The sequence below is a fragment of the Tachyglossus aculeatus genome, chromosome Y2, assembly GCF_015852505.1.
Source record: "Tachyglossus aculeatus isolate mTacAcu1 chromosome Y2, mTacAcu1.pri, whole genome shotgun sequence".
Classification (NCBI taxonomy): Eukaryota; Metazoa; Chordata; class Mammalia; order Monotremata; family Tachyglossidae; genus Tachyglossus; species Tachyglossus aculeatus.
In genome coordinates this window covers 517,750-533,275 of record NC_052094.1, presented here as the reverse complement: position 1 = coordinate 533,275, position 15,526 = coordinate 517,750, and the positions used below count along the sequence as shown (strand labels likewise).

Genomic DNA, 15,526 nt, shown 5'->3' with positions numbered 1-15,526 from the left:
ACCTCCTCATCTGGCTCTTTGTGTCATTCCACTTCTGTCCCCTCTGGCCAGGGTCCGAAGGGGCTTTGCCTCTCAGCATTGCTTGACAGGTGTGTCATCCTTTACCTACTGACCTGGCTGCTTGCCTTAAAGGGGAAGGCAGACCCTGGGAAGTTGGGCCACTTTTAAGCAGCTACAACAGAGCTTTCACCAATAAGGAATCGTCGGTCACATCTATGAACTACATGTCTTTGTAAAATTTCCCTGTGCTTTTTTTACGTCATTTGAAGGCAAGAGCGATACACACTGTAGAGTGCTGTACTCTATTTTCTTGTGCTGAATTTTTCTCTTTTAGTGGGATTTTTATACCAATCGATATAATATACTAACATTAATATGGCTGTATTACTCGTATATAAGTAATTGAGTATACAATTCTGGGTAATTTTGGTAAACGTATGTCGTCCAAGCCTTTGTTTAGGAACCGGTTCCCCATTTATAACATCATTCCTATGGGGAAAGTTGGTTCTAATTTAAGATGCAGTTTTCAGGAACCAATTGTGCCAGAAGTCTGAGAATCTCCAGTATAGACGGAGCTTAACTTAATGACACCATGGGGTGTCCTTTTCTAAATTAGCATTCTGCCTGGCTTTGGCCTGGCTCTCCAACATTACCCTCCTTCAAGACACTAACTTCATTCACTTCCATTTGCTGCTTGCAGTGCTTCATGGAGAGTAATTATTGAGAATGACACTGAGTTTGTTGGCCTGTGGGACAGGGAGGATGGAGATGAGCTAGGAAAGTTGCGCGTGTGTGTGTGTTTGTTGTGTGGAGGAAGATGAGGAGGTGAGATCACTATTTTGGTAGAGGTTTGTCAACAATGTGAAGCTATAGCTACACTGGTAAAAAATGTGGAGGGAAGTTTTTAGGAATGTTCTCCCAATGTTAGATCTTGAATTATTTGGGAACATCCCTGGAAGGGTGACTTTGTGCGGTGTAACAATTCACTGCCACATGGCAATATTTTTTGTTTTCCTCATCTGTTTGAGCAGGGGGCGACTCCTTGCCTGCTGAAAAGAAGCCAAAGATGTATTCTGTGTAAGTCTTCTGTGCTGTGTAAGCTGTTAACAGCTACCTCAGCCCTCATGTAGACACTTATCATTTTGTGTTTTTCCTTTATTTTAGCCCTCTGTTAGGCCTGACTCCCCCATCAGATTGCAAACATCTCGAGGATGGGCTATGTCCTGTTTTGTGTATGCCTTTAGCACCTAGTGCAGTGCTTTGCACAAAATGGGTGCTTAGGAAATTTAGATGATGATACTACTGAAGTTGACATCAACTCTGGGGACTGGGCTGATCTACTTCTCAGCTATAATGGAGGTGTATCAATCAGTGGTAATAATTGAGGCACTTACTGTTTGCAAAGCACTGTACTGAGGACTTGGAGAAGTGCAGTACAATTGAGCTGGTAGACACGAAACCTGTCCACAATCTAGAGAAGGAGCCAGACAAATGAATTACAGATAGGGAAAATGGCAGAGTGTAAGATTATATAAATAAAGGCTGAGGGTGAGGTGATATCAAGTGATCAGGGGGGCAAATCTGAGCACATTAGTGCTGATAGTGGAAATGAGGCTTAGGGAATGCCTCTTGGATGGGGTGTGATTTTTAGGAGGGCTTTGAAAGGGGAGAGTGGTGGTCTGTTGGCTCTAAAGTGGGAGAGAAGTGCCAGGCCAGGAGGAGGATATGGGCAAGGGTTCGATGGTAAGATAGATGAGAAACTGGTAAGTGATGGTCTTCCAAGGCTAATGGGGATTAAAACTGTGAGCCCTCTGTGGGACAACTTGATCACCTTGTAACCTCCCCCAGCGCTTAGAATAGTGCTTTGCACATAGTAAGCGCTTAACAAATGCCATCATCATCATCATCATCATCATATCATAATGAAGTGAATTGGCATAACCAACTTTGCAGTCATGCCTCTCCAGGTCAGGAGGAACTGTTTGTCTTTGGAACACTTACTCAAGAGCAAAGTCGTAGCTAAGGAGAAAACCGTAGCCTCTGCACTGAAACAATCACGGTGCCTGGTTGGACAGAGGCTTCAGTGCTGTCTACGAATCGTATTTTTTGTGACAGCGCTTTGAGGAGTCAGTTTGGTCCAGGAATGTAACAGCTCGAGAGCACATGGTCAGACGGTACTGGCTTGGAACTCGGTCAGCCTGAGGAGGGGAACGGAAGGAAGAGGTTTGTTTTAGGCAGCACTGTTTCCAAGAGGAGTCCAAAAGCTTTAAGGGATGTTAGACTCCGAGTGTTTCATTGTGTACTTTTCATTTTCACAGCGGTGCCCAACCTTAAACAATATGGACCGCTGAGAGGCATCAAAGCTCTCCCATCACCTCGCCCCCCTCCTACCTCACCTCCCTTCTCTCCTTCTACAGCCCACCCTGCACCCTCCGCTCCTCTGCCGCTAATTTCCTCACCGTACCTCGTTCTCACCTGACCCGCCATCGACCCCTGGCCCACGTCATCCCCCGGGCCTGGAATGCCCTCCCTCTGCCCAACCGCCAAGCTAGCTCTCTTCCTCCCTTCAAGGCCCTACTGAGAGCTCACCTCCTCCAGGAGGCCTTCCCAGACTGAGCCCCTTCCTTCCTCTCCCCCTCGTCCCCCTCTCCACCCCCTCATCTTACCTCCTTCCCTTCCCCACAGCACCTGTATATATGTATATATGTTTGTACATATTTGTTACTCTATTTATTTATTTATTTATTTTACTTGTACATATCTATTCTATTTATCTTATTTTGTTAGTATGTTTGGTTTTGTTCTCTGTCTCCCCCTTTTAGATTGCGAGCCAACTGTTGGGTAGGGCCTGTCTCTATATGTTGCCAACTTGTACTTCCCAAGTGCTTAGTACAGTGCTATGCACACAGTAAGCGCTCAATAAATACGATTGATGATGATGATGATGATGCAGACTAGCTAGCCATATAGTCCCCAGGAAACTGATAGCTGTGTTTGGGCAGAGGCTTCAAGAAGATTGAGGCAAGATCAAAGGCGGTGCTAGTCTGGAGGGAATTTGAGTTATGCTACACCACCCCTACACAGGTGAAGTCCAATGCAAGGTAGCTTCAGCTTGGAGGAAGATGAAGGTTAAAAGCATGAAAAAAGGAACCCTCCCCTCTCCTCCTTTCCCCTCTCCTTTTTCCCTTCCCCCATCTTCTCCTTCCCTTCTCCCCCTTCACCCTCCTCCTCCTTTCCCTATTTCCATTGGATCCTGGAAACACAGTGGTGGTTGTTGCTTATGTTTCTGAGGCACAGAGAAGTGAAGTGATTTGCCCAAGGTCAGACAGCAAGCAATTGTCTGAGCTAGGTTTTAAAATCCAGGTCCTCTGGCTCCCAGGCAGTAGGCCCCACTGGTGGTTCTTCCACAGTATTTCCTTGATCTACTCCTGACTGTCCACCCAGACGGCTACTCCCTTGGTCCAAGCTCTTGTCGTTCCCCAGTTTGAACCCTTTATTAGCTAGACTACTGAACAGGGGCTCTGCCTCCTGCCTCTTTCCCCCTTCTGTGTATTATACATGCTGCTGCACACAAAGAGGCAGGAGGATCTCCATCCTCCATCCCGCCCCAAATCTGCCAGACTTAACTCTCCATAATGTCAAAACTTCTAAATCCCTGCCTCCTCCAGGAAGCCTTCCTTGGTGAACGCCCTAGTTGCATCAACCAAGAGCACTTGTGCATCTTATTTGTGTCTTCAGCACTTAATTGCATGTGTATGTTTATGCATTCCAGTATGTATCTAGTTCATCTTGATGTAATTGAACTATTTCCAGTCATATTTTTCTTTCTTCCTTCCTGCTGTATTTGTGAATGTGTTGTCTGTCTCTCCCATTAAATGGTAAACTCCGGGAGGGCAGGAAATACGTCCTACTTCTTTAGTATGCTCCCAACCATTTAGTTCAGTGCCTTGTACTCTAGTAGGGTTCTCAGCTAATTTGTTGTCTGATTGAACCCTGCTCTTGAAGAGCTTTACCATTTACGCCCCAGCATTGATTTTTGGGCTGAAAATTCAGAGTGCCATAGATATCTTTTGGGTTGTTTTGCGTCTTTTTTTCCCTCCCGGGAAAACCCTCCCAATTACTTCTTGAAAAATCTGAAGGTTTGAAAGATGGCTTAAACCCTGCTCACATCTTGTCTCTAATTTATCTTGTTTGCATTGTTTCAGAAATTGAAGTCCAGAGAACCCCGTGCTCTGCTTTTTGTCCAGATGGAGAGCCTGAGAACATTTTGGATCACAAGATGCCTTCAGGAGAAACCCCTTTTCTTCCAGCTTCCAGGTAAAGACAGCAGCTCTGCAGATAAGTGAGGGGAACTTGCCTTTCTCCCATTGCTCCCATCCCTTACCTTTGTCCTAATGGTAACCATGTCTCTGATGCTAGTCTTCTCCAAGCTTTTCAATGATCCAGGCTGTTGATTGGTAGATGGTAATATTTTGGACCCTGGCATTTATTTTTAGGTGATTTTTCCATCGCCATACTCTTGTGGCCAAAGTCTTGGTGAAATGCTGGGTGAGGCTGAGTATCGACACTGAGGAATGGCAGATAGTGTCCGGGGATTGAGGAGGTGAACCTGCACCTTTTGCAGGTTAAGGGTGGCTTTTGGGGTGCAACATCTGTATTTGTGACCCCATTCGAGAGTGCTGATCCAGCAGAGCAGCAAGGCACGCAGCCGGTATCCCCACCCAGTTTGAGGAATGGGGGCCAGATTGGGAGCAGGGAGAGATGTGAAGGTATTTGAATTCTTTGGGGCAGGGGCCCAAGTAGAGAAAGCAAGCAGAGGAAATGTCTGTGAGAGACAGCTGGGCAGGACAAGAGAAGGGATGTAGGAGTAGGAGGGAATTCAGAGGAGGTGAGACTTTAGAGGCTCATGGCTGATGGTTTCATTTATTAGCTTTTTTGTGTTAAATTTAAGACAAAGCTTTTGCACTCCATTGCTTAACAAATAGCATCAGTTGATGATCAACGAAGTAGTTGAGGAAGTGGAGGGGAAAAGTGAGGGTGTCTCTATATGTCGCCAACTTGTACTTCCCAAGTGCTTAGTACAGTGCTGTGCACACAGTAAGTGCTCAATAAATATGATTGATTGATTGATTGATTGGTTGCTTGGGGTGAAACATATGGAGTATTAAAGTAGAGGCATACTCTTTAAAAATATGGAGCATTGAACTCACAGTTCACTTTTGTGTGTTGCTGCCTTGCCCCTAGTTGGGAATGGACCCCAAGAACTCATAGCATTAAGGGCCACTGTAGGCATATTGTCTGGTCCTGGTGCTGTGAAAGAATTATGGCCCTTATTTTGTACCTCCTAGGGCTATGGAAATGGTAATTATGATAGTTAAGTGCTTGTGTGCAAAGCACTGTAATAAGTGCCATGGTAGATGCAATGTAATCCTATTCGATACAGTCTCTGTGCCACAAGGGCCTCTCACTGCAAGTGGGACGGAGAACATGCATTGAATCTCCATTTTACAGATGAGGAAATTGAGGCCCAGAGGAGTGATTTGCCCCAAATCACCCAACAGGCAAGTGGCAGAGCAAGACTAAAATCAAGGTCCTCTACCAGGCCCATGCTCTTTTCATGAGGCCTTACTGCCTCTCTCTTCTGCTCTTTGGTACACAGGGTTGGCACAGAGAGTCCAGTTTCAGATTTGGCCACCCGAAAAGGTAGTTCTTATTTATGGGTTGAGTTTTTATTCTCCTCAAAGAGCAGCCATTTTGAATATGCTGGATTGAGTGGGTGTAGTCTTGGTTTCTAGAAATTATCATCATCATTAGAGCATTAGAAGGTGGACTTATGGTCAGGAAGAGAAAAAACATTTTCCAAGTACCCACTGAGCAATTCTGTGAACACACCACAAAGGACATAACCAAGCCAGGGAAAATTAAAAATTCCACTGGCCCTTACCTGTGCCAGGAGACGGAACATCGACGTAGGCCACGAGAGGATTTGCCTCCCTGTCCAGGCCCGGGCTGGGAAGGTGATGGGATATGTGGGTAAGGAAGGCTTCCTCTTAGTACAGTGCTCTGCACACAGGAAGCCCTCAATAAATACGATTGAATGAATGTGTGTATGTATATATATATATATACATATGTATATATGTTTGTACAGATTTATTACTCTATTTTACTTGTGCATATTTATTCTATTTATTGTACTTTCCAAGTGCTTAGTACAGTGCTCTGCACACAGTAAGCGCTCAATAAATACGTTTGAACGAATGAATGAATGAATTTGGTTTATATGTTTTGTTTTGTTTTGTTGTCTGTCTCACCCTTCTAGACTGTGAGCCCACTGTCGGGTAGGGGCCGTCCCTATATGTTGTCAACTTGTTCTTCCCAAGCGCTTAGTACAGTGCTCTGCACACAGTAAGCGCTCAATAAATACAATTGGATGATTGTATATGTATATATGTTTGTACATATTTATTACTCTATTTTACTTGTACATATTTATTCTATTTATTTTATTGTACTTTCCAAGCGCTTAGTACAGTGCTGTGCACACAGCGCTCAATAAATACGATTGAATGAATGAATGAATGAATGAATGAATGAATTTGGTTTATATGTTTTGTTTTGTTGTCTGTCTCCCCCTTCTAGTCTGTGAGCCCGCTGTTGGGTAGGGACCGTCTCTATATGTTGCCGACTTGTACTTCCCAAGCCCTTAGTATAGTGCTCTGCACACAGTAAGCGCTCAATAAATATGATTGAATGAATGAATGAATGAATGAAAGGCGGTGACTTTTTTCCCAAGGTATGGCTGCTCTCTGGCCTCCCCTTTCCAATCTGTTTGCAGGCTGGGGATTTAGGTCAGCCCCTGGCTTATTCCATGTCCTTGTGATATTTCAATGGTTTGGAAATCTGGGTCCCCTCAAACCCTTATTTTGCCATCTGGGAAATCAGTCATTTTGGCAAAAGCGCATCCCCTTGGTGATGGTTTTTAAGAACAAGGATCGAAGGAAACAGACGAGGAAACAGTTGGTCAAACTTTTTTTTTTAAAGAAACTGCGTACATCATCAGAGACGGACAATAATTTAAATACCATGCAGTTTCAGTATGTACAAAACTTAGGACATAGAGACCCACTTTGTTTTCTTTTATATTTACATTTCCTTTTTTCATACAGGCATAATCTGTTACAGTACTGGAAGAGCACAGGATTGACAGTCACCACATTCCCTCCTATACAAAGACAAACTCTATGTACAGACACCGGCATATCAACTGGAAAATGCATTTGGCTTTGGAATTCAGACACATGGGAAGAAGCCACCAACTTGCCCTGCACTCGCTTGTCCGCACATGAGGAAATTTTAAAAACGACATCCATCTGAGCACGCACAACTCCTTCCGTTCAGCAGTTTGTAAGTGTCATTTTCTGTTATTTCACTTATTGTTGCTTTGGCCAATCTAATCTGATGCAACATTCGATCACTCAGTGGTATTTAATGAGCGCTTACTACGTGCAGAGCACCGTACTAAGCACTTGGGAGAGTACCGTACAACAAAAGGGGCAAGAGCATTCACTGTGCCTTTGGTCGCAGAAATGCCGTCGTTATAATTGGAGAGGACTGAAATCCAGAGTGTCCTTTCCTTAAGTTTGGAGACATGACACAGTCCTATACTAGCGCAAATGCTTAAAACCATTGATATGTTTGGAATATAAAAAGGTACCATGATTGTGGTAGCGGTGGCTTCAGCTGAATTAAATCCACCTCTTTGGATGCTGTAGAATTTGTACTGTTGCTGCTTGTCCCTAGCTGCTGCCCCAGCACAGGAAAAGGTGGATCTGAGTGGATTTCAGCGGATCCCCCAAGGTGTCACAAGCAATTCCGCTGTCCGTGGGAGATGGCAGGTGGGTGGCCCCCGGAATTAAGCCTCATAGAAGTGAGTCATCTGTCCCTGTGCCAAGAGGTACTTTGAGGTGTAAGTTTTCTTACAGCAGCGTGGCTCAGTGGAAAGAGCCCGGGCTTTGGAGTCAGAGGTCATGAGTTCAAATCCTGGCTCCGCCAATTGTCAGCTGTAACTTTGGGCAAGTCACTTCACTCTCTGAGCCTCAGTTCCCTCATCTGTAAAATGGGGATTAAGACTGTGAGCCCCTCCTTGGGACAACCTGATCACCTTGTAACCTCCCCAGCACTTAGAACGGTGCTTTGCACATAGTAAGTGCTTAGCAAATGCCATCATTATTATTATTACTAAACATCCACCTGCTTAGGAATGACCCACTGGATTGTGGGAAGGCCACTTGAGAAACAGGAATGTGAAGTTACACGAAACCCCCGAGACAGACTCCACTGTCTCCTGTAATTCACACTCGACCCAGGTGGAGGTTAGGTCATTCTGCCCAAATAGGTTTCCTGCAGCCTGCCAGCTCCAGGTTTCTGACTGAACCTTAGCTGGGCCTCACGCTCTCCTCTGTTTGGGGTTGGGGTGTCGGTGATGGAAAAAGAATTGTTCTCTTAGTGCTGCTTGCTCCTTCTCTTGCTAGGATTCCTGCCAATAAATACTCAGCCCTGAAAATGATCCCAGCGGCCTTGTAGCATCAAGGGAACACATGCATCAGCTTCTGATAGGTAACGTGCCTGGGGAAGGAAGCGGCTTCTTCCTTATTCCTACTCCCAGAGTAACTTCTTTCTGTCCCCAACGCAGGGCCTGAGAAGGCATTCACTCCTCTTCCTTTTGAGGACTATGCACTGTTCGATCATCAGGCCCAAGAGCTGCCAGGGAAATTTGGCTGGTATTTGCCTTTCTAGGATTACTGACTCACCTAGCGGTGCAGGGCAGCAGATGGATTTCTTCCCCACATGAGTGAGAGGATGGCCACCACACCTCGATTCACTTCAGCCTTCAGAAAGGGGGGGCTCGGGCCCAAAGCAAAAGCTAAGTGAATGGGAAGTTCCTTAGCTAAAGACTGACCCTGTTGGGCTGAATTTCCTGGTTCTGTTTTTACGCTTAAGTCAGGTTCGGAAGGCATCACCTTCTCTGACAAAAAAGACTGTGAAGCGGCACCCTGGAGCTGAGAGAGAAGATTAAGAATGGACAAGAAAAGTTCCCTCCCTCTCCGTTAGGAAGTAATGTGCTAATGCCCATAATCCCCACTTTCCTTTACAATGCTAGATCACTCCATCATTATCCTCCTGTATTTGGGGCTGATCATTTTGTGTTTTAGAAATTAAGATGAAAGCCACTCTGCTCAGCTTTGGTTCTGCTGCTCCTAGCAGCCAATCGGTGTTATCATTTCACTGCCAAGGCACCACACCCGTCTCTTACAAAGCCAAAGGGTGGCAGTCGGGGCTTCCAGCACTGCTGAGGGCCAGGGCTTTCCCTCTAGGGTTTAGCGGGGGAGTAGCAGGGAGGTAGGGGAAATGCAAAGCAACAGCCCTCCCTCCTTAGCATCTCTCTCAGTCCTTTCGGTTGAAGTGCTGGTGGGTGGGCACAGGAAGCCAGTCAGGACTCTGACTTGACACAATCATGGCCAGAGCCATTGCCTCAGATGTCTGTGGAGCAGAGGGATCAGCACCCTGAGGATGAGGGTGGCTGATGATGGAATGGATGCAGGACCAGCTGGACTTAGACAAAATGGGTCAGATCCACATGCCAGCGAGTCTGAAAACGAGGACGCCAGCTGATGCCCTCAGCCCTGCCCAGGAGGCGTCTCTCAATGTCAGAAGTTGTGGTCGCAGCTCTGGCCATGGAGCATTGTTTCCTTTCCACCCCTCACCGAGATACCATGCTCCTTGGCTTCCTTTCTCTCTCTTTTAAAACAAGGCGGTTCAGAAGATTTACAATGTAACAGGGAGTGAATCATACCAGCACTTATGGTTCTTTTCAATTTATGTTCTGAAGACAGCATCGTATTCGGCTGGAGTCTGACTGCTAAGGGCGGTGAAACCTAGAGAAACAAAGACACCGTCTGAGTGGGAGGTGGGGGTTGTTCTGCAACCAGACTCATCTCAGCTTATTGTTTACAGATTCCAGCGGTACTCCCCCTTCGTAGTTGACATGCCACCACTCTCCTCCCCTTCAAAACCCTCCTGATATTAAACATCTTCAAGGGGCCTTCCGTGATTAACTCCTCGTTTCCACTCCCCTCTGCATCGACTATACGCTTAGCACCCTTAAGCATTTTGGTACCCACCCCAACCCCACACTACTTATGTATGCATCCTTATAATCTACTATTTCTCCATCTGTACTTTATTTTAATGTCTTCTCCTGTAGACTGGAAGCTTGTGAACAGGAATCGTGTCTACCAACTCTATTGTATTGTACTTTCTCAGGCTGTTAGTACAGTGCTCTCTGGACTCAGTAAGCAATCAAATACCACAGATCAATTGATGGCTGTATTTATACAGACAGTAAATAGCACAGGCTACTGCTTCCTGCATCGCTCTGCTCTTTGCAGGGTTAGACCTACCACTGGATGCCCAGTTGGTCACCCAGGAGTGCTCACGATCCCTGCTGGGGAAGAGGTCACCACTGTGCTATTGCTCCTTTTAATAGGTTTTTTCTTCACCTAAAGAATGAAGGTATTTTGTTAAATGCTTATTACGTGTCCAGCGCTGTTCTAAGCACTTGGGTATGTATGAGCTAATCAGGCTGGACAAAGTCCCTGTCCCACATGGGGCTCACAGTCTTAATCCCCATTTTACAATTGAGGAAACAGGCCCAGAGAAGTGACTTGTTCAAGGTCCCACAGCAGTCATGTGGTGGAGCTGGGATGAGAACCCAGGTCCTTCTTACTCCCAGGCCTGTGTTCCCCCATATCTTGGTCTCTTTTATGTCCTCTTAGTCCTAAATCTCCCCTTATCAACTGTTGTTTCTCCGAATAGAAGGATCTACAGCCGGTGCTTTATCTTTAAGTGCCGCAAAAGGTTGCCGTGGCTTTTTAACTGTCATTTTTCTTTCCCTGAAAAGCACATATATCCTGCCTTCCAGAAGCCTGAAGAAAAAAGAAGCCTTGCTGTCCCAACGTTAAATTCTCTATACCCTAGAAGCAGTGAAGTTCAGAAGTTGTCATTAAAAATAAAAAATAAAAAAAGTTTCTACCAACCTTGTTAGATGCCTACTTAATTCATGAACTTCCATTTCAGTGCTTTTAAATTCATTGAGCTCCTTCCGAATGGCTGCCTGTAAAAATGCAAACGGAGAAGATCAAGAGAAATTCACTTTTTATTCCAAACTGTTATTTTCTAAAGAAACAGAAATAAAAGGACCATAAAAACGTGTCCCTCTCAGAAGGAAAGGCACTCTGGAAGCCTTTTAGAGTCATTCAAGAAATCGCCTGTGGGACCTAAATTGCAAATGATGAAGCTCGTTGCCATGCCATATGTTCCTGTCAGCAAATAAACATGTTAAATTTACACATAAATAAAGCACATTCATAGCCTCAGCTAAATCTCAGTTCAGACTCCTGAGATCCTGCAGACAGGATCTTTCCTGCATCTGCTTCTGGGGGCAAAATGTGTGAATGCATGCTAATCAAGAGTCCTTGCAGTGTCATTCTAGAAAATGGCAATAATTACCACAAATTTGTACATCATGTCTGTTAGGAAGAGACACAGGTGTTGCCATCCCCGTTTTACAGATGAGGAAACAGGCCCAGAGAAGTTGTCACTTGCCTAAGATGGCATTGCAGGCTTTGGCAGAGCTGAAACTAGAACCTCAGGCCCATGCTCTTTTCATTAGACCAAACTGCCTCTATAAATAGCTAACTACATTCTAGTTAATTCCCTATCCCAATTTACTACCCTCAATTCTTCCAAGGTTCAAACTATTAGGACTTATAAACATCAGCTACTTAGAGACAGCAAGTAAACTGGGCCAAAGTGAAAATGGGTTGTATATGGACTAGATCCATTTTGTGATGCAACAACCTTGACAGGACCTCTCTGAACATGGAGAGGGGAAGGGAAAAGATATTTCTTACCATCACCCCCCAAAAACAATAATCACAATATTGATGACTACAACCACCATGAATACGCAGCTCTGCTAGAACACATTTTCACTGGGTAATGTAAGATAACAGTGGTAGAATTTAATTTAGGTAGAGTTTAATGCTTTTCATTAATTTGAAATGCAGCATAGTCTGATGGATAGGGCAAAGGGTTGGAGGAGACCTGGGTTCTAATACCAGTTTCTGTCCAAACCCTGGCTCAGCCCGGATGGGGGTCAACCTCTCCCCATTTTACAGATGAGGAAACTGAGGCCCAGAGAAGTTGTCACTTGCCTAAGATCTCACAGTAGCCATTGGCAGAGCTGAAACTAGAACCCAGAACTTCTGGCCCTCAGGCCCTTTCTCTTTCCATGAAACCACAGTGCCTCTCTACAAAGAAACAGCTAACTCTACCTTGTAGCAAACTCCCCTTCCCAATTCACTACTCTGAATTCTTTTCAAGGTTCAAACTTCTAGGACCTCGAACCATATAGAAGGAGGAATTATGCATTGCTCTCGGCCCGTTAACGAGGCTCCGTTGCCTTGACTGAGGAACAAGAGAAACAGTGACAGGAAGCGGAGAGCCGACTCAGGGTCCTGCTGATATGCCAACAGGAGCAATCAACTCTTCAGTTCATGTTATCTGGCTCTCCTGCCTTCCACACCCAGAGATAAAGCATGAGGGGCAGGGCTTTCCTGACCCTCTGACGTACTAAGGAAGGTTCTTCAAAAGAACTCTTGTCAGTCCTAACTCAGCCTCCAAAAAAAGCCCAGCTCTCGGAGGCCCTGGTGGAAAAAACTGACATTCTTTCATGCATTCATTCAATCATATTTATTGAGCGCTTACAGTGAGCAGAGCACTGTACTAAGCACTTGGAAAGTACAATTCAGCAACAGATTCTTCCCTTTTCAGGGTGGCCAAAAGGAACAGAGAGGACTCAAAGTCCTCTTACAAGCAGGGAAGGGCTGGGGAGTCATGTGCTCCCAAGGGTAGCAAGCTGGGCATGTGAGTTTCCACTTCATACTTCAGTCATTTGGCTGCTCATTTTGCAACCTTTCGCATTGCCTCTGCTCTCTCCCTCTCCCTCAGGTGATGGCCCTGAACAGAGACGGCAAAAATATCTCATAACTGGTAAAATTCTGCAGCACTAGAGACTCGGGAAGACTTTCCCAAAAGCTAAGTCGGTTTTTGATGGGAAGTCCTGCACAGGCCTTGGGGGGCTCCTGCGAAGCCGTCAGAGTTTCTCCAGTTGCTTCCTGGCATAATTATAACGAATTTGGTTTGGAGGGGCCAGAGGAGAAAGAGAAAACAGGCACGGCTGTTTCAGCGTGACAGGGCTGACAGGCTATATGGAGAAGCACTTTGGCCAGACCAGGAGAGAGGGGACCTGGGTTCTAATCCCAGCTCTGCCACTTGCTTGCTATTGGACCATGGAAGAGTCACTTAACTATTCTGGGCTTCAGTTTCCTCATCTGTGAAATAAGGATAAGCTATGCCGGAAGAAGCATGTTATTCAATCAGTGGTTTTCATTGAGCACTCACTCACTGTGTGCAGAGCACTGTACTAAGTGGTTGGAAGAGTACAATATAACAAGAGAAGCAGCGTGGGTTAGTGGAAAGATCATGGGCTTGGGAGTCAGAGGTAGTGAGTTCTAATCCGGACTGTACCACTTATCAGCTGTGTGGCTTTGGGCAAGTCACTTAACTTCTCTGGGCCTCAGTTACCTCATCTGTAAAATGGGGATTAAGACTGTGAGCCCCACATGGGACAACCTGATTACCTTGTATCAATCCCAGTGCTAAGAACAGTGCTTTGCACATAGTAAGCACTTAAATACCATCATCATTATTATTATATCTACTCACCCTATCTCAGATTCTGAGTTCCTTGCAGTACAGGGGATGGTTTCTGATCTAATCTGCGTGGTGTCTATCCTGGAGCCTAGCATAGTGCTTGGCATATAGGAAGTACTCAACCACTATTATTTTCACTATTATTAGTATGTAGGGTGATATCATGGGGGAGGGAAACTGGGTTTCCCTTCGGAAGATAAATGCAGGACTGTCCAAAAGGCTCTTAGGGCTTCTGGATGAAGCATGGTATTATTCAATCAATGGTTTTCATTGAGCACTAACTGTGTGCAGAGAACTGCAGTAAGTGGTGGAAGAGCACAATATAACAGAATTGGTAGACATGTTCTCTGCTCACAACGAGGTTTTATGGGAGAAGCAGTGATGTCCTCTCCATTTTTAGAAGTACTAGCCAAGGCAACTGGCACTTTACACCCAATCTCTGCCTAATCCTGTGACTAATAATCCTGGGGTCTAGACTGTAAGATCATTAGAGGCAGGGAATGTGTCCGTTTATTATTACATTGTCCTCTCCCAAGCACTCAGTAAGCGCTCAATAAATATGATTGAATGAATCAATGATCCCAGCACATGAGTCCTTAGCAACAAGTATGAAATTTAGTGCCAGAATTGGTCCAGGGAGGGGGAAACCGGATGCCTCCCATCTTCACTGTCCATCCTTCCCCCCACCAACACCTACTTTGTCGGCGGCGGTGAGTCTCGTCCAGGGCTTATCCGCCCTCCGGTCGTAGTCCTGAGCGTCTGCCACTTCGACGTAGTCGCTGAAGCGGATCAGGATCTTCCTTTCCCGCAGCTCTTCCACCGTGGGTCTTTGACTCAGCTGCCAGGAAAAGGAAAGGTGTGAACCAGCATGATATAGCTTTCCAGGCCAACGCATCCTCAAGGACCATCTTCTTGCTACCGCCACTTAGGCATCCCTCCCATCTCTAGGGGATTTCTCTCCCCAAACTGGGCACGTAGAAGTTCAAAAGCCATTTCTATCACTTGCATACCTATTAATCAATGGTATTTATTGAGCACTTACTGTATGCAGAGCACTGTACTAACCACTTGGGAGAGTACAATAAAACAGAGTCGGTAGACACATTCCCTGCCCACAAGGAGCTTACAGTCTAGAGGGGAAAAATTCCTCCTACCAGAGGTGGATGTGTGTCCGTAAAATGTGTCCCCATTGGTAACGGGGAGAGGTAAGGTCTCTAGTTCCTCCCCACCCCTAAAAAAAGCAGTTTATATTCAGCCTCAGTATTTATGAATAGACACATATTCAGTGGCACACTTAAACCATTTATTCTTCTCACCTTTGTAAATGTTTCTATGTCTGTCTCCTGGTGGGGTGTAATGACTCAGTGGCCTTTACTGAGTGCTTACTGTGTATAGAGTACTGTACTAAGCACTTTCAATCCCTTTCTTGAGGGCAGGGATTATGTCTCCTGGCTCTTTCGTACTTTCCCAAGTGCTTTGCACTCAGAGGGTGCTCAGTAAAGGCTGCTGTAGCAGGTGTTCACACAGTAGCAGGAGCTCAGGGTCCTAGGGTGAAGCTGATTTAGTTCATGAGGTCTAGCAGGCTCCAATTGAACTGTTTGGTTTTTTTACCTCTGCCCATGATTTAAGCGTAAGCGAAATGTGAAACCATGGGCCCACTAATCAATCAATCAATCAATCAATCATA

The 15,526-nt window shown here is 45.5% G+C and overlaps 1 protein-coding gene and 1 long non-coding RNA gene across 5 annotated transcripts in view; one reads left to right on the top strand and one right to left on the bottom strand.

The window, feature by feature from the left end:
- Nucleotides 1–853: 853 nt before the first annotated feature.
- On the top strand, nt 854–11,058 carry LOC119946657. The gene is made up of 5 exons (XR_005456450.1): nt 854–1,077; nt 4,206–4,317; nt 7,170–7,407; nt 8,535–8,619; nt 10,964–11,058. It is a non-coding gene; the product is annotated as an uncharacterized LOC119946657 (long non-coding RNA).
- Nucleotides 8,506–15,526, bottom strand: part of PHACTR1 (phosphatase and actin regulator 1) — a 320,885-nt gene continuing 313,864 nt past the window's right edge. For all 4 annotated transcript variants that reach the window (XM_038768071.1, XM_038768074.1, XM_038768072.1 and 1 more), the window contains 3 exons: nt 14,537–14,677; nt 11,100–11,176; nt 8,506–9,938 (listed from right to left, as the gene is read on the bottom strand). In XM_038768071.1, the coding sequence (XP_038623999.1) occupies nt 9,923–9,938; nt 11,100–11,176; nt 14,537–14,677 (234 nt within the window). In that variant the 3' untranslated portion in view covers nt 8,506–9,922. The remainder of the gene's footprint in view (nt 9,939–11,099; nt 11,177–14,536; nt 14,678–15,526) is intronic.